We start from the raw sequence: 21,166 nt of genomic DNA, 5'->3' as shown, positions 1-21,166 counted from the left end.
GACGGATAGATGCACTTTTATGATGATAGATGAAATTTTATGATGATGGATGCACTTTTTTTTAATGACGGATGCACTTTTATGATGACGGATGCACTTTTATGATGACGGATGCACTTTTATGACGGACAGATTCACTTTTATGACAGACAGATGCACTTTTATGACGGACAGATGCACTTTTATGACAGACAGATGCACTTTTATGACCGACAGATGCACTTTTATGACCGACAGATGCACTTTTATGACGGACAGATGCACTTTTATGATGATAGATGCACTTTTATGATGGATAGATGCACTTTTATGATGATAGATGCACTTTAATGCTGGACAGATGCACTTTTATGATGACGGATGCACTTTTATGACGGACAGATGCACTTTTATGACGGACAGATGCACTTTTATGACAGATAGATGCACTTTTATGACGGACCGATGCACTTTTATGACAGACAGATGCACTTTTATGACGGACAGATGCACTTTTATGACGGACAGATGCACTTTTATGACAAACAGATGCACTTTTATGATGGATAGATGCACTTTTATGATGATAGATGCACTTTTATGATGGATAGATGCACTTTTATGATGGACAAATGCACTTTTATGATGGACAGATGCACTTTAATGATGGATAGATGCACTTTTATGACGGATAGATGCACTTTTATGATGGATAGATGCACTTTTATGATGATATATGCACTTTTATGATGGACAGATGCACTTTAATGATGGATAGATGCACTTTTATGACGGGTAGATGCACTTTAATGACGGATAGATAGACTTTTATGAGGGATAGATGCACTTTTATGATGATAGATGCACTTTTATGACGGATAGATGCACTTTTATGATGGACAGATGCACTTTTATGATGGACAGATGCACTTTTATGATGGATAGATGCACTTTTATGATGATAGATGCACTTTTATGATGGACAGATGCACTTTTATGATGGATAGATGCACTTTTATGATGGATGGATGGATGCACTTTTATGATGGATAGATGCACTTTTATGATGGATAGATGCACTTTTATGATGGATGGATGCACTTTTATGATGGATGGATGGATGCACTTTTATGATGATAGATGCACTTTTATGATGGATGGATGGATGCACTTTTATGATGATAGATGCACTTTTATGATGGATGGATGCACTTTTATGATGGATGGATGGATGCACTTTTATGATGATAGATGCACTTTTATGATGGATGGATGGATGCACTTTTATGATGATAGATGCACTTTTATGAGGATAGATGCACTTTTATGATGGACTGATGCACTTTTATGATGGATAGATGCACATTTATGAGGGATAGATGCACTTTTATGACGGATAGATGCACTTTTATGAGGGATAGATGCACTATTATGACGGATAGATGCACTTTTATGATGGATAGATGCACTTTTATGATGATATATGCACTTTTAGGATGGACAGATGCACTTTAATGACGGATAGATGCACTTTTATGACGGATAGATGCACTTTAATGACGGATAGATAGACTTTTATGAGGGATAGATGCACTTTTATGATGATAGATGCACTTTTATGAGGGATAGATGCACTTTTATGACGGATAGATGCACTTTTATGATGGACAGATGCACTTTTATGATGGACAGATGCACTTTTATGATGGACAGATGCACTTTTATGACGGATAGATGCACTTTTATGATGGATAGATGCACTTTTATGACGGATAGATGCACTTTTATGACGGATAGATGCACTTTTATGATGATATATGCACTTTTATGATGGACAGATGCACTTTAATGACGGATAGATGCACTTTTATGATGATAGATGAAATTTTATGATGATGGATGCACTTTTTTTTAATGACGGATGCACTTTTATGATGACGGATGCACTTTTATGATGACGGATGCACTTTTATGACGGACAGATTCACTTTTATGACAGACAGATGCACTTTTATGACGGACAGATGCACTTTTATGACAGACAGATGCACTTTTATGACCGACAGATGCACTTTTATGACCGACAGATGCACTTTTATGACGGACAGATGCACTTTTATGATGATAGATGCACTTTTATGATGGATAGATGCACTTTTATGATGATAGATGCACTTTAATGCTGGACAGATGCACTTTTATGATGACGGATGCACTTTTATGACGGACAGATGCACTTTTATGACGGACAGATGCACTTTTATGACAGATAGATGCACTTTTATGACGGACCGATGCACTTTTATGACAGACAGATGCACTTTTATGACGGACAGATGCACTTTTATGACGGACAGATGCACTTTTATGACAAACAGATGCACTTTTATGATGGATAGATGCACTTTTATGATGATAGATGCACTTTTATGATGGATAGATGCACTTTTATGATGGACAAATGCACTTTTATGATGGACAGATGCACTTTAATGATGGATAGATGCACTTTTATGACGGATAGATGCACTTTTATGATGGATAGATGCACTTTTATGATGATATATGCACTTTTATGATGGACAGATGCACTTTAATGATGGATAGATGCACTTTTATGACGGGTAGATGCACTTTAATGACGGATAGATAGACTTTTATGAGGGATAGATGCACTTTTATGATGATAGATGCACTTTTATGATGGATAGATGCACTTTTATGATGGACAGATGCACTTTTATGATGGACAGATGCACTTTTATGATGGATAGATGCACTTTTATGATGGATAGATGCACTTTTATGATGATAGATGCACTTTTATGATGGACAGATGCACTTTTATGATGGATAGATGCACTTTTATGATGGATGGATGGATGCACTTTTATGATGGATAGATGCACTTTTATGATGGATAGATGCACTTTTATGATGGATGGATGCACTTTTATGATGGATGGATGGATGCACTTTTATGATGATAGATGCACTTTTATGATGGATGGATGGATGCACTTTTATGATGATAGATGCACTTTTATGATGGATGGATGCACTTTTATGATGGATGGATGGATGCACTTTTATGATGGATAGATGCACTTTTATGATGGATGGATGCACTTTTATGATGGATGGATGGATGCACTTTTATGATGATAGATGCACTTTTATGATGGATGGATGCACTTTTATGATGGATGGATGGATGCACTTTTATGATGGATAGATGCACTTTTATGATGGATGGATGCACTTTTTTATGATGGATGGATGGATGCACTTTTATGATGGATGGATGGATGCACTTTTATGATGGATAGATGCACTTTTATGATGGATAGATGCACTTTTATGATGGATAGATGCACTTTTATGATGGATGGATGGATGCACTTTTATGATGATAGATGCACTTTTATGATGGATGGATGCACTTTTATGATGGATGGATGGATGCACTTTTATGATGGATAGATGCACTTTTATGATGGATGGATGCACTTTTTTATGATGGATGGATGGATGCACTTTTATGATGGATGGATGGATGCACTTTTATGATGGATAGATGCACTTTTATGATGGATGGATGCACTTTTGTGATGGACGGATGCACTTTTGTGATGGACAGATGCACTTTTATGATGGACGGATGCACTTTTGTGATGGACGGATGCACTTTTGTGATGGACGGATGCACTTTTATGATGGATAGATGCACTTTTATGATGGATGGATGCACTTTTATGATGGATGGATGCACTTTTATGATGGATGGATGCACTTTTATGATGGATGGATGCACTTTTATGATGGATAGATGCACTTTTATGATGGACGGATGCACTTTTATGATGGATAGATGCACTTTTATGATGGATAGATGCACTTTTATGAGGTGCACTTTTATGAGGGATAGATGCACTTTTATGATGGACAGATGCACTTTTATGACGGATAGATGCACTTTTATGATGGACAGATGCACTTTTATGATGGATAGATGCACTTTTACGATGATAGATGCACTTTTATGATGGACAGATGCACTTTTATGATGGACAGATGCACTTTTATGATGGACAGATGCACTTTTATGATGGACAGATGCACTTTTATGATGGATAGAGACACTTTTATGATGATAGATGCACTTTTATGACGGACAGATGCACTTTTATGATGATAGATGCACTTTTATGATGATAGATGCACTTTTATGACGGACAGATGCACTTTTATGATGATAGATGCACTTTTATGATGATAGATGCTCTTTTATGATGATAGATGCACTTTTATGACGGATAGATGCACTTTTATGATGATAGATGCACTTTTATGATGATAGATGCACTTTTATGATGATGGATGCACTTTTTTGATGGATAGATGCACTTTTATGATGATAGATCCACTTTTATGACGGATAGATGCACTTTTATGATGATGGATGCACTTTTATGATGATGGATGCACTTTTATGATGGACAGATGCACTTTTATGATGATGGATGCACTTTTATGATGGATAGATGCACTTTTATGATGGATGGATGCACTTTTATGATGGACAGATGCACTTTTATGATGGACAGATGCACATTTATGATGATGGATGCACTTTTATGATGGATGGATGCACTTTTATGATGGACAGATGCACTTTTATGATGATGGATGCACTTTTATGATGATGGATGCACTTTTATGATGGATGGATGCACTTTTATGATGGACAGATGCACTTTTATGATGATGGATGCACTTTTATGATGGATAGATGCACTTTTATGATGGATGGATGCACTTTTATGATGGACAGATGCACTTTTATGATGGACAGATGCACTTTTATGATGGACAGATGCACTTTTATGATGGACAGATGCACATTTATGATGGACAGATGCACTTTTATGACGGATAGATGCACTTTTATGAGGGATAGATGCACTTTTATGAGGGATAGATGCACTTTTATGAGGGATAGATGCACTTTTATGACGGATAGATGCACTTTTATGATGATAGATGCACTTTTATGATGATAGATGCACTTTTATGATGATGGATGCACTTTTTTGATGGATAGATGCACTTTTATGATGATAGATCCACTTTTATGACGGATAGATGCACTTTTATGATGATGGATGCACTTTTATGATGATGGATGCACTTTTATGATGGACAGATGCACTTTTATGATGGATGGATGCACTTTTATGATGGACAGATGCACTTTTATGATGATAGATGCACTTTTATGATGGATAGATGCACTTTTATGATGGATGGATGCACTTTTATGATGGACAGATGCACTTTTATGATGGACAGATGCACTTTTATGATGGACAGATGCACTTTTATGATGGACAGATGCACATTTATGATGGACAGATGCACTTTTATGACGGATAGATGCACTTTTATGAGGGATAGATGCACTTTTATGAGGGATAGATGCACTTTTATGACGGATAGATGCACTTTTATGACGGATAGATGCACTTTTATGATGGATAGATGCACTTTTATGATGATATATGCACTTTTATGATGGACAGATGCACTTTAATGATGGATAGATGCACTTTTATGACGGGTAGATGCACTTTAATGACGGATAGATAGACTTTTATGAGGGATAGATGCACTTTTATGATGATAGATGCACTTTTATGAGGGATAGATGCACTTTTATGACGGATAGATGCACTTTTATGATGGACAGATGCACTTTTATGATGGACAGATGCACTTTTATGATGGATAGATGCACTTTTATGATGGATAGATGCACTTTTATGATGATAGATGCACTTTTATGATGGACAGATGCACTTTTATGATGGATAGATGCACTTTTATGATGGATGGATGGATGCACTTTTATGATGGATAGATGCACTTTTATGATGGATAGATGCACTTTTATGATGGATGGATGCACTTTTATGATGGAAGGATGCACTTTTATGATGATAGATGCACTTTTATGATGGATGGATGGATGCACTTTTATGATGATAGATGCACTTTTATGATGGATAGATGCACTTTTATGATGATAGATGCACTTTTATGATGGACAGATGCACTTTTATGATGGATAGATGCACTTTTATGATGGATGGATGGATGCACTTTTATGATGGATAGATGCACTTTTATGATGGATAGATGCACTTTTATGATGGATGGATGCACTTTTATGATGATAGATGCACTTTTATGATGATAGATGCACTTTTATGATGGATGGATGGATGCACTTTTATGATGATAGATGCACTTTTATGATGGATGGATGCACTTTTATGATGGATGGATGGATGCACTTTTATGATGGATAGATGCACTTTTATGATGGATGGATGCACTTTTATGATGGATGGATGGATGCACTTTTATGATGATAGATGCACTTTTATGATGGATGGATGCACTTTTATGATGGATGGATGGATGCACTTTTATGATGGATAGATGCACTTTTATGATGGATGGATGCACTTTTTTATGATGGATGGATGGATGCACTTTTATGATGGATGGATGGATGCACTTTTATGATGGATAGATGCACTTTTATGATGGATAGATGCACTTTTATGATGGATAGATGCACTTTTATGATGGATGGATGGATGCACTTTTATGATGATAGATGCACTTTTATGATGGATGGATGCACTTTTATGATGGATAGATGCACTTTTATGATGGATGGATGCACTTTTTTATGATGGATGGATGGATGCACTTTTATGATGGATGGATGGATGCACTTTTATGATGGATAGATGCACTTTTATGATGGATGGATGCACTTTTGTGATGGACGGATGCACTTTTGTGATGGACAGATGCACTTTTATGATGGACGGATGCACTTTTGTGATGGACGGATGCACTTTTGTGATGGACGGATGCACTTTTATGATGGATAGATGCACTTTTATGATGGATGGATGCACTTTTATGATGGATGGATGCACTTTTATGATGGATGGATGCACTTTTATGATGGATAGATGCACTTTTATGATGGACGGATGCACTTTTATGATGGATAGATGCACTTTTATGATGTATAGATGCACTTTTATGAGGTGCACTTTTATGAGGGATAGATGCACTTTTATGATGGACAGATGCACTTTTATGACGGATAGATGCACTTTTATGATGGACAGATGCACTTTTATGATGGATAGATGCACTTTTACGATGATAGATGCACTTTTATGATGGACAGATGCACTTTTATGATGGATAGAGACACTTTTATGATGATAGATGCACTTTTATGACGGACAGATGCACTTTTATGACGGACAGATGCACTTTTATGATGATAGATGCACTTTTATGATGATAGATGCTCTTTTATGATGATAGATGCACTTTTATGACGGATAGATGCACTTTTATGATGATAGATGCACTTTTATGATGATAGATGCACTTTTATGATGATGGATGCACTTTTTTGATGGATAGATGCACTTTTATGATGATAGATCCACTTTTATGACGGATAGATGCACTTTTATGATGATGGATGCACTTTTATGATGATGGATGCACTTTTATGATGGACAGATGCACTTTTATGATGGATGGATGCACTTTTATGATGGACAGATGCACTTTTATGATGATGGATGCACTTTTATGATGGATAGATGCACTTTTATGATGGATGGATGCACTTTTATGATGGACAGATGCACTTTTATGATGATAGATGCACTTTTATGATGGACAGATGCACTTTTATGATGGACAGATGCACATTTATGATGGACAGATGCACTTTTATGATGATAGATGCACTTTTATGATGGACAGATGCACTTTTATGATGATGGATGCACTTTTATGATGGACAGATGCACTTTTATGATGGATAGATGCACTTTTATGATGAATAGATGCACTTTTATGATGGATAGATGCACTTTTATGATGGATAGATGCACTTTTATGAGGGATAGATGCACTTTTATGATGGATAGATGCACTTTTATGATGATAGATGCACTTTTATGATGGATAGATGCACTTTTATGAGGATAGATGCACTTTTATGAGGATAGATGCACTTTTATGACGGAGAGATGCACTTTTATGACGGATAGATGCACTTTTATGACGGATAGATGCACTTTTATGATGGATAGATGCACTTTTATGACGGAGAGATGCACTTTTATGACGGATAGATGCACTTTTATGACGGACAGATGCACTTTTATGACGGATAGATGCACTTTTATGATGGATAGATGCACTTTTATGACGGAGAGATGCACTTTTATGACGGATAGATGCACTTTTATGACGGACAGATGCACTTTTATGACGGATAGATGCACTTTTATGACGGACAGATGCACTTTTATGACGGATAGATGCACTTTTATGATGGATAGATGCACTTTTATGACGGATAGATGCACTTTAATGACGGATAGATGCACTTTTATGACGGATAGATGCACTTTTATGACGGACAGATGCACTTTTATGACGGATAGATGCACTTTTATGATGGATAGATGCACTTTTATGACGGAGAGATGCACTTTTATGACGGATAGATGCACTTTTATGACGGACAGATGCACTTTTATGACGGATAGATGCACTTTTATGATGGATAGATGCACTTTTATGACGGATAGATGCACTTTAATGACGGATAGATGCACTTTTATGACGGATAGATGCACTTTTATGACGGACAGATGCACTTTTATGACGGATAGATGCACTTTTATGATGGATAGATGCACTTTTATGACGGAGAGATGCACTTTTATGACGGATAGATGCACTTTTATGACGGACAGATGCACTTTTATGACGGATAGATGCACTTTTATGACGGACAGATGCACTTTTATGACGGATAGATGCACTTTTATGATGGATAGATGCACTTTTATGACGGATAGATGCACTTTAATGACGGATAGATGCACTTTTATGACGGATAGATGCACTTTTATGAGGGATAGATGCACTTTTATGACGGATAGATGCACTTTTATGACGGATAGATGCACTTTTATGATGGATAGATGCACTTTTATGATGATATATGCACTTTTATGATGGACAGATGCACTTTAATGATGGATAGATGCACTTTTATGACGGGTAGATGCACTTTAATGACGGATAGATAGACTTTTATGAGGGATAGATGCACTTTTATGATGATAGATGCACTTTTATGAGGGATAGATGCACTTTTATGACGGATAGATGCACTTTTATGATGGACAGATGCACTTTTATGATGGACAGATGCACTTTTATGATGGATAGATGCACTTTTATGATGGATAGATGCACTTTTATGATGATAGATGCACTTTTATGATGGACAGATGCACTTTTATGATGGATAGATGCACTTTTATGATGGATGGATGGATGCACTTTTATGATGGATAGATGCACTTTTATGATGGATGGATGCACTTTTATGATGGATGGATGGATGCACTTTTATGATGATAGATGCACTTTTATGATGGATGGATGGATGCACTTTTATGATGATAGATGCACTTTTATGATGGATGGATGCACTTTTATGATGGATGGATGGATGCACTTTTATGATGGATAGATGCACTTTTATGATGGATGGATGCACTTTTATGATGGATGGATGGATGCACTTTTATGATGATAGATGCACTTTTATGATGGATGGATGCACTTTTATGATGGATGGATGGATGCACTTTTATGATGGATAGATGCACTTTTATGATGGATGGATGCACTTTTTTATGATGGATGGATGGATGCACTTTTATGATGGATGGATGGATGCACTTTTATGATGGATAGATGCACTTTTATGATGGATAGATGCACTTTTATGATGGATGGATGGATGCACTTTTATGATGATAGATGCACTTTTATGATGGATGGATGCACTTTTATGATGGATGGATGGATGCACTTTTATGATGGATAGATGCACTTTTATGATGGATGGATGCACTTTTTTATGATGGATGGATGGATGCACTTTTATGATGGATGGATGGATGCACTTTTATGATGGATAGATGCACTTTTATGATGGATGGATGCACTTTTGTGATGGACGGATACACTTTTGTGATGGACAGATGCACTTTTATGATGGACGGATGCACTTTTGTGATGGACGGATGCACTTTTGTGATGGACGGATGCACTTTTATGATGGATAGATGCACTTTTATGATGGATGGATGCACTTTTATGATGGATGGATGCACTTTTATGATGGATAGATGCACTTTTATGATGGACGGATGCACTTTTATGATGGATAGATGCACTTTTATGATGTATAGATGCACTTTTATGAGGTGCACTTTTATGAGGGATAGATGCACTTTTATGATGGACAGATGCACTTTTATGACGGATAGATGCACTTTTATGATGGACAGATGCACTTTTATGATGGATAGATGCACTTTTACGATGATAGATGCACTTTTATGATGGACAGATGCACTTTTATGATGGATAGAGACACTTTTATGATGATAGATGCACTTTTATGACGGACAGATGCACTTTTATGACGGACAGATGCACTTTTATGATGATAGATGCACTTTTATGATGATAGATGCTCTTTTATGATGATAGATGCACTTTTATGACGGATAGATGCACTTTTATGATGATAGATGCACTTTTATGATGATAGATGCACTTTTATGATGATGGATGCACTTTTTTGATGGATAGATGCACTTTTATGATGATAGATCCACTTTTATGACGGATAGATGCACTTTTATGATGATGGATGCACTTTTATGATGATGGATGCACTTTTATGATGGACAGATGCACTTTTATGATGGATGGATGCACTTTTATGATGGACAGATGCACTTTTATGATGATGGATGCACTTTTATGATGGATAGATGCACTTTTATGATGGATGGATGCACTTTTATGATGGACAGATGCACTTTTATGATGGACAGATGCACTTTTATGATGATAGATGCACTTTTATGATGGACAGATGCACTTTTATGATGGACAGATGCACATTTATGATGGACAGATGCACTTTTATGATGATAGATGCACTTTTATGATGGACAGATGCACTTTTATGATGATGGATGCACTTTTATGATGGACAGATGCACTTTTATGATGGATAGATGCACTTTTATGATGAATAGATGCACTTTTATGATGGATAGATGCACTTTTATGATGGATAGATGCACTTTTATGAGGGATAGATGCACTTTTATGATGGATAGATGCACTTTTATGATGATAGATGCACTTTTATGATGGATAGATGCACTTTTATGAGGATAGATGCACTTTTATGAGGATAGATGCACTTTTATGACGGAGAGATGCACTTTTATGACGGATAGATGCACTTTTATGACGGATAGATGCACTTTTATGATGGATAGATGCACTTTTATGACGGAGAGATGCACTTTTATGACGGATAGATGCACTTTTATGACGGACAGATGCACTTTTATGACGGATAGATGCACTTTTATGATGGATAGATGCACTTTTATGACGGAGAGATGCACTTTTATGACGGATATATGCACTTTTATGACGGATAGATGCACTTTTATGATGATAGATGCACTTTTATGACGGATATATGCACTTTTATGACGGATAGATGCACTTTTATGATGATAGATGCACTTTTATGATGGATAGATGCACTTTTATGACGGACAGATGCACTTTTATGACGGATAGATGCACTTTTATGACGGACAGATGCACTTTTATGACGGATAGATGCACTTTTATGATGGATAGATGCACTTTTATGACGGATAGATGCACTTTAATGACGGATAGATGCACTTTTATGATGGACAGATGCACTTTTATGATGGACAGATGCACTTTTATGACGGATAGATGCACTTTTATGATGGATAGATGCACTTTTATGACGGATAGATGCACTTTAATGACGGATAGATGCACTTTTATGATGGACAGATGCACTTTTATGATGATAGATGCACTTTTATGAGGGATAGATGCACTTTTATGATGGATAGATGCACTTTTATGATGGATGGATGCACTTTTATGAGGGATAGATGCACTTTTATGATGGACAGATGCACGTTTGTGGACTTCAAAACAGAAACAGCCATTCACTGCCATTATATAGCTTGGAAGAGCTAGGAGATCTTTTTTTAATAAAACGAATTGAAATCGTCTGAAAGAAGAGTGTCATATGCCCCTAGTATGACTTGAGGGTGAGTAAACCATAGGCTAACCTTCAATTGTGTGAACTATCCCTTTAAGACAAAAGCAATCTTCTTCAACAGCAGGATGGACGGTATCGTCGATGCTTTAATGTCCTTTTAACGCCCATAATGTTATTAGTTTTATTTTTCACTAAAACTATAACACTAAAATGAATCCAAGTTATTCAACTAAACAAATAAAATTAATTAATTAGGTCTTATTTAATTCTATAAACTATAATACTGATCTGCCAACATTGTGGCTCTATGACAAATTAAAGGGGCGGTGAAATGCTGTCTCATGCATTCTGAGCTTTACACTGTTAAAGACTTGGATTCCCATCCTAAGCATAGACAAAGTTTCAAAAACTAATGTTGGACGTTTGATGGAGTATTTCTGTGTTAAAAATACTCCTTCCGGTTTCTCACAAGTTTCGGAGAGTTTTTTTCGAGTATGGGTCGGCTTGACGTTAATAGAGCGGAAGGTCCTTGTATGGGCCGTACGGGCTCTTCTCCCGGTAGGGCGCGCGCGCGTGACTAGAGCGAGAGAGGAAATGCACGCCCATACACACTCTCAGCTGCAGATCCAGTCGTCCGTGAACACTTCTGTCGTTATAGTCCGCGCCGCGCTCCACTTTATTCCTATGGGTGACGTCGAGCGACTTCAACGCTTCAGCACAGCAGTCCGGGAAGGCAGCGCTGCATTTGAACCGATTTGAACGCAGAAATGCTTCAGTCGCATCGCAAAGTGGATCTCCACACTCCAAGAAGTGTGTTTCTGACGGAGCGGTCCCAGCGATAAAGGTTCGGTCCTGCTTTGGAAGCAGCCGGTGAGTTAAACTGCTTCAGATGTCTGTGCTGTCGGCTATCGTCGCGTGAGTAAACATCAGTAAACGACACGATCGCGTGCTTCGTCATTCATATGCGCTAACGGACTCCATTGTTGTTCTCTGTATGACGTTACACTAGTCTGACGTGCAAAACCGTTTTGCTTGCTACTAAGGTTTGGTCGCATTCAATAGTCCATAAACCGAATCATGTCCTCATAAACTGAGAGTAAAGACACACAAATGTTGACAGGCCACTAAATACAGTCCATACCACAGAGACGGACGTCCTGCTGCTGCTGTTTCTATTTCAGCCTCCGAATAAGATTCTGGATCATATCTATTAGCTGAGATCGATAGCATGGGCTTCTCCACGCTTGAGGACGTCACCGCTTTGCGCATTCGTCGTTCTTTAGCTCCGCCCACACGATACGCCTCCAGCCGCTCGTTTTTTTCCGGAAAGACTCGGTACAGCCCATATTTCTTTTACAAATATAATAAAACTAAAGACTTTTCGGAGATATGAAGGATGCAATACTACTCTATAGGTACTCAAGATTGACATTAGATTGACTGAAACTGAGTTTTTCACCCCCCCTTTAAAATAAGCTGATAACATCACTGTTTACTCCAGAACGACTGTACAGCCAAATCTAATTCTGCTGCAGTATTATCCTGTTTAACACTGAAGCTGCTCTGACACAATCGGCATTGGAGAAGAGCGATATAAATAAAGTAGCTTGATTGATTGTTGTGGATTGTGTCTTACCCTGCTGGTCGTGATCCGTGCAGCGGGACACTAGCGCGCTAACGGCGGGAAACGTGATACTGGACATGGCAGCGACGGCTCCGGCCGCCCACATCATCCTGCCATCCAGAAACACAAACGCTATTTTAAACCCACACTGCAAAAATACTAAGTAAGAAAAGCATTTTTTTGTCTTATTTCTAGTCAAAATATCAAAAAAATCTTACATTAAGAAACATTTCCTAGACAAGTACAAATTGTTGTCTTGTTTTGGGGAAAAATAACTCAAAATGAAGAGAGTTTTTGCTTAAAATAAGATAAATAATCTGCCAATGGGGTGAGAATAATAATCTTGTTTTCTGTTTGAATTAAGATTATTTTTCTCACCCCATTGGCAGATTATTTATCTTATTTTAAGCAAAAACTCTCTTCATTTGGAGTTATTTTTTCCCAAAACAAGACAATATTTTTTTCTTGTCTAGTAAATGCTTCTTGTTTTAAGAATTTTTTGATGTTTTGACTAGAAACAAGACAAAAATACTGAGTAAGAAAAGCATTTTTTGCAGAGCAGCGACTCGCACTCCGCTAATCCCTTTACAATAGTGCTGACGTCACGTTCAATCTCTTTTCCATTACAGACAACGCCAGACTATACAGATCAAAATAAACCTCCATCATGGGAAAAACTCACCATGGTTCTGACCCAAAGCCATACCAGGCCAGCTGGAACAGCTGAAATCCAAGTCCCAGTAGCACTGTGCTTTTATTCCCAATTTTCTTCATTAGAACGCTTAACAGTAACGTCTGCAAAGAGACAGTAATGGTTTCAAGATTGTCAACGGAGGGACAGAAATCTCTTCGAAGATGAACGAAAGTCTTACAGGTTTAGAGGCAATGACAACAATTTACATTTTCGAGTGAACTTTAAATGTTGAATTTGCCTCAGGAAAGTTATACAATGCTCACAGTTCATTAGTTAGCTATTAACAAACACTGGAGAGGAGCTGATTTACTGTTACTTATACACCGATCAGGCATATCATTATGACCACTGACAGATGAAGTGAATAACACTGATGGATCTCTTCAACACCTGTTAGTGGGTGGGATATATTAGGCAGCAAGTGAACATTTTGTCCTCAAACAGCATCTCCAAAACTGCAGCTCTTGTGGGCTGTTCCCGGTCTGCAGTGGTCAGTCTCTATAAAAAGTGCTCAAAGGAAGGACCAGTGGAGAACCGGCCACAGGGTCATGGGCGGCCAAGGCTCATTGATGCACGTGGGGAGCGAAGGCTGGCCCGTGGGGTCCGATCAAACAGACCAGCTACTGGAGCTCAAACTGCTCCAGAAGTTAATGCTGGTTCTGATAGAAAGCTGTCAGAATACACAGAGCAGCTCAGTTTGTTGTGTATGGGGCGGCATAGCCGCTGACCAGTAAGGGTGCCCATGCTGACCCCTGACCCCGCCGAAAGCACCAACAGTGGCACGTGAGCATCAGAACCGGACCACGGAGCAATGGAAGAAGGTGGTCTGAGGAATCACGTGTTCTTCTACATCACGTGGATGGCCGGGTGTGTGTGTGTGGCTTACCTGGGGAACACATGGCCCCAGGATGCACTATGGGAAGAAGGCGAGCCGGCGGAGGCAGTGTGATGCTTTGGCCAATGTTCTGCTGGGAAACCTTGGGTCCTCCATCCATGTGGATGTTACTTTGACACGCTCCACCTACCTAAGCATTGCTGAGACCATGTTAAGCCTTTCATGGAAACGGTATTCTGGTGGCTGTGGCTCTTCCAGCAGGATAATGCTCCTGACACAAAGCACAAATGCTTCAGGAATGGTTTGAGGAGCACAACAACCAGTTAGAGGCGTCGACTCGGCCTCAAGATTCCCCAGATCTCAATCCAATCGAGCATCTGTGGGATGAGCTGAACAAACAAGTCCGATCCGTGGAGGCCCCACCTCGCAACTTACAGGACTTAAAGGATCTGCTGCTAACAATTTGGTGCCAGATACCACAGCACACCTTCAGGGGTCTAGAGGAGTCCATGCCTCGACGGGTCAGGGGGACCAACACAATATTAGGTCATAATGTTATGCCTGATTGGTGTATAAGCATAATACAGTTGAATACATTTTTCATGAATACAAGGGTTTGTGAAAAATGTGCAAGCTGAAGGTCTTTACCTGTGCAATGATGGACAGGATTCCCACCATCGCAATAAACCCTGCAATTGCTTGTGATGAGAAGTTAATGACCTGAAACATCAACACACAACACACAACAAACGGGAACACAAGGTTATGAACATTTACTTAAAGGAATTGTATGTAAGATTGTGGCCAAAACTGGTACTGCAATCCCTCTCAAATGACTGTAGAGCGGTGTTTAATTTATTTGTTGTTTTATATCCAGTTCCATTCGGTCAGACGCCACATTGTGGAAGTAAATTGGGTAGAAATCAAAGCGTTACGCACCTGGCCCAGGTAGAGGAAGAAGCTGGAATACTGTCCGGCCTCCGGCAGATACGACAGGAACACTGTGACGCAGATGAGGAGCACTGTGGAGTCTTTCCCAACCTTCCTCAGAGACTGAAACACACACACACACACACACACACACACACACACACACACACACACACACACACACACACACACACACACACCTCAAAGTATTGATTCATATTCATCAGGGAATCTTGAATTCATAACTGAAGGAAAGCATCTATCATTCACTATGACAGGGACAGGTGTGAAACGCTACACAAAACTGACAGCAGGGGAGAGAAAACTACATATAAAATTGTGTTTTATTTATTTTTATTAAACATTGGATTACTGAACAAATTGTCTGACATAAAATTAATTCAATTATACAAAAAAGTTTCTTAAAGATAATGCTGTAAGCTATAGGGAGCCCTTACTATATTAAAGGTCAACAACACAGCCAAATTAGCCTACATTTAGGAGCGATTTATCTTCAGATATAATAATCAACACTCACATAACACATTGTGTGCAAACGTGAACTTCACATAAGGCAGTTTTTGCATTAACTTCTAAAGCTAATTATAGAATTATGGTTATACTCCAATTTGCTGAAATATAATAATTTATACACAGTGGCAGAATTACTTAAACACCCATTAATAACCCAGACATCTGAAACAGGTTCAGTAGAATATAATGAATATATAGGCTAATATAGCGAATATATAGGGTAACGTAATGAATATATAGGCTAATATAGCGAATATATAGGGTAACGTAATGAATATATAGGCTAACGTAATGAATATATAGGCTAACGTAATGAATATATAGGGTAACGTAATGAATATATAGGGTAACGTAATGAATATATAGGCTAATATGGTGAATATATAGGCTAACGTAATGAATATATAGGCTAATATAGCGAATATATAGGGTAACGTAATGAATATATAGGCTAACGTAATGAATATATAGGCTAATATGGTGAATATATAGGCTAAAGCCCCGTTTCCACCACAGGAACTTTACCCAGGAACTTTGGGTGGTACTCGGTGTGTTTAGACCGCATGAACCAGGGTCGAAATAAAGTTCCGGGTAAATATTTCCCCCTCCAAACGGCCCTGCTCGCGAGGTAGTACGTTTTCAAAGTTCATGAACTTTTGAGGGCGGGACTTGGGCGCTGAGCATGCTGATTGGTTTAGCTCACGCAGCCTTTTATTTCAACTCGGCATTTTTAAAAGTCTTTTGCGAGGTTCGGTGGGTCTACGTTCAGTAAATAAGCACTCTTGCTCTCTGTCTGATGGCACCAATTCGTCTCAGCCATCTCACGTGCAATGTCCGTAATAGCTGATAATAATATACATTGTCATTTTAAATCTAGCTTTACAAGCTTTCTGAATATGCTGCATGCTGCTGAATCTCCATATTAGTGCTCTTTTCTGTCGTTGTTAATTACCTTAGTAAACCTATACATAACCAGCAAAAGCAGCACAGCTTGAATCTCTTCCATACTTGTTATTAATTTTTTTTCACCATGTAACTTAAACGACCTGACCGATTACTTTTAAGTGTGCGTCCTTACATGTGACAGCGCGCGCCGCGCTCATGTTGACAAGAGAGGAAAGCTCATTTTTCTGAGGGGTTATCTTTTTATTTCGTACAATGCCGTCATCTCCAACAGCTGGAATGTGTTTACGGATGCCAAAGCAACTCTCAACGGCCACCAGGACTTACGGTTTTATAAAAGCTAATCATTTGTTGTAAAGTGTAATAATAATCATCTCAGAAAAAATACATTCTAATGTCAGGCGCAGTTAAAGTTGATTGTTTGCTTACATAGGCTTAGGGACAGTGTCATTATTCCAACATTATCTTCATAACTTCTTATGAAATAAAAAGTTTATCCCTCAGAAAAATGTATTTTCCTCTCTTGTCAACATGCTTGGAGCATGAGCGCGACGTGTGCTCTTCAGTGGTGGAGGCGCGCGCTGTGTACATCACATAAGGACGCACACTCAAAAGTAATCCGGTCAGGTCATTTACATGGTGAAATGTTTAGTTTGATCGATTCATGAAAAGGTTTATCCACCCATCTCAAAACGATTACAATTTCATTCAGTTTGGGCTTTTTTATTACGACTGAGGTGTTAATATGGAGCATTTTCCTTCAGATTGTACTTTTAAACCGATTACAGCTAACGTTAGTGCTCCATGTAAACGCACCGACAGTAAAAAATTGCGCTACATGGCACTTTAAAAACCGGATAGTATATTTATAGTTCGATTACGGATATTTCACGTCTTCTTAAAATGCATATTCGAATATCAAATATAAAGTGACAGCCCTACTGTCCGTCACTTGGAGGATCAGTCGAGCGCAGTCCTACATCACCGGACTAATTTGCCCAATCTTCTCGGAACTTTATCGCGGTGGAAACGCAGACAGCTGCAGGTCTGGGGGGGAGAAAAGTTCCTGTAAAAAAGTTCCTGGTACAAATTGTTCCGGGTAATTTTGGTGGAAACGGGGCTTAATATAGCGAATATATAGGGTAACGTAATGAATATATAGGGTAATGTAATGAATATATAGGCTAACGTAATGAATATATAGGCTAATATAGTGAATATATAGGCTAATATGGTGAATATATAGGCTAACGTAATGAATATATAGGCTAATATAGTGAATATATAGGCTAATATGGTGAATATATAGGCTAATATAACGAATATATAGGGTAACGTAATGAATATATAGGCTAACGTAATGAATATATAGGCTAATATAGAGAATATATAGGCTAATATGGTGAATATATAGGCTAACGTAATGAATATATAGGCTAATATAGCGAAAAATATAGGGTAACGTAATGAATATATAGGCTAACGTAATGAATATATAGGCTAATATAGTGAATATATAGGCTAATATAATGAATATATAGGCTAATATGGTGAATATATAGGCTAATATAGCGAATATATAGGGTAACGTAATGAATATATAGGGTAACGTAATGAATATATAGGATAACATAATGAATATCTAGGCTAACGTAATGAATATATAGGCTAATATAACGAATATATAGGCTAATATAGTGAATATATAGGCTAATATGGTGAATATATAGGCTAAAATAACGAATATATAGGGTAACGTAATGAATATATAGGCTAACGTAATGAATATATAGGCTAATATAGCGAATATATAGGGTAACGTAATGAATATATAGGCTAATATAGTGAATATATAGGCTAACGTAATGAATATATAGGGTAACGTAATGAATATATAGGCTAACGTAATGAATATATAGGGTAACGTAATGAATATATAGGCTAATATAGCGAATATATAGGCTAACGTAATGAATATATAGGCTAACGTAATGAATAAATAGGCTAACGTAATGAATATATAGGGTAACGTAATGAATATATAGGCTAATATAGCGAATATATAGGCTAACGTAATGAATATATAGGCTAACGTAATGAATATATAGGCTAATATAACGAATATATAGGGTAACGTAATGAATATATAGGCTAATATAGTGAATATATAGGCTAACGTAATGAATATATAGGGTAACGTAATGAATATATAGGCTAACATAATGAATATATAGGGTAACGTAATGAATATATAGGCTAACGTAATGAATATATAGGGTAACGTAATGAATATATAGGCTAACGTAATGAATATATAGGCTAACGTAATGAATATATAGGCTAATATAGCGAATATATAGGCTAACATAATGAATATATAGGGTAATGTAATGAATATATAGGCTAACGTAATGAATATATAGGCTAATATAGTGAATATATAGGCTAATATGGTGAATATATAGGCTAACATAATGAATATATAGGCTAATATAGTGAATATATAGGCTAATATGGTGAATATATAGGCTAATATAGCGAATATATAGGGTAACGTAATGAATATATAGGCTAACGTAATGAATATATAGGCTAATATAGAGAATATATAGGCTAATATGGTGAATATATAGGCTAACGTAATGAATATATAGGCTGATATAACGAAAAATATAGGGTAACGTAATGAATATATAGGCTAACGTAATGAATATATAGGCTAATATAGTGAATATATAGGCTAATATGGTGAATATATAGGCTAATATAGCGAATATATAGGGTAACGTAATGAATATATAGGGTAACGTAATGAATATATAGGGTAACGTAATGAATATCTAGGCTAACGTAATGAATATATAGGCTAATATAGCGAATATATAGGCTAATATAGTGAATATATAGGCTAATATGGTGAATATATAGGCTAATATAACAAATATATAGGGTAACGTAATGAATATATAGGCTAACGTAATGAATATATAGGCTAATATAGTGAATATATAGGGTAACGTAATGAATATATAGGCTAATATAGTGAATATATAGGCTAACGTAATGAATATATAGGGTAACGTAATGAATATATAGGCTAACGTAATGAATATATAGGGTAACGTAATGAATATATAGGCTAATATAGCGAATATATAGGCTAACGTAATGAATATATAGGCTAACGTAATGAATAAATAGGCTAACGTAATGAATATATAGGGTAACGTAATGAATATATAGGCTAATATAACGAATATATAGGCTAACGTAATGAATATATAGGCTAACGTAATGAATATATAGGGTAATATAGCGAATATATAGGGTAACGTAATGAATATATAGGCTAATATAGTGAATATATAGGTTAACGTAATGAAT

The 21,166-nt window shown here is 37.2% G+C and overlaps 1 protein-coding gene across 2 annotated transcripts in view; it reads right to left on the bottom strand.

Moving 5' to 3' along the window:
* mfsd14bb (major facilitator superfamily domain containing 14Bb) overlaps positions 1–21,166 on the bottom strand; it is a 47,666-nt gene that overhangs the window by 19,035 nt on the left and 7,465 nt on the right. For both annotated transcript variants that reach the window (XM_067412831.1, XM_067412830.1), the window contains exons 7-10: positions 16,355–16,468; positions 16,064–16,135; positions 14,569–14,681; positions 13,899–13,996 (exon numbers count right to left, since the gene is read on the bottom strand). In XM_067412831.1, the coding sequence (XP_067268932.1) occupies positions 13,899–13,996; positions 14,569–14,681; positions 16,064–16,135; positions 16,355–16,468 (397 nt within the window). The remainder of the gene's footprint in view (positions 1–13,898; positions 13,997–14,568; positions 14,682–16,063; positions 16,136–16,354; positions 16,469–21,166) is intronic.

This window comes from Pseudorasbora parva, chromosome 13 (genome assembly GCF_024679245.1).
Source record: "Pseudorasbora parva isolate DD20220531a chromosome 13, ASM2467924v1, whole genome shotgun sequence".
Lineage (NCBI taxonomy): Eukaryota > Metazoa > Chordata > Actinopteri > Cypriniformes > Gobionidae > Pseudorasbora > Pseudorasbora parva.
The sequence above is the reverse complement of the archived record's forward strand: the minus strand, read 5'-3'. Positions and strand labels throughout refer to the sequence as shown.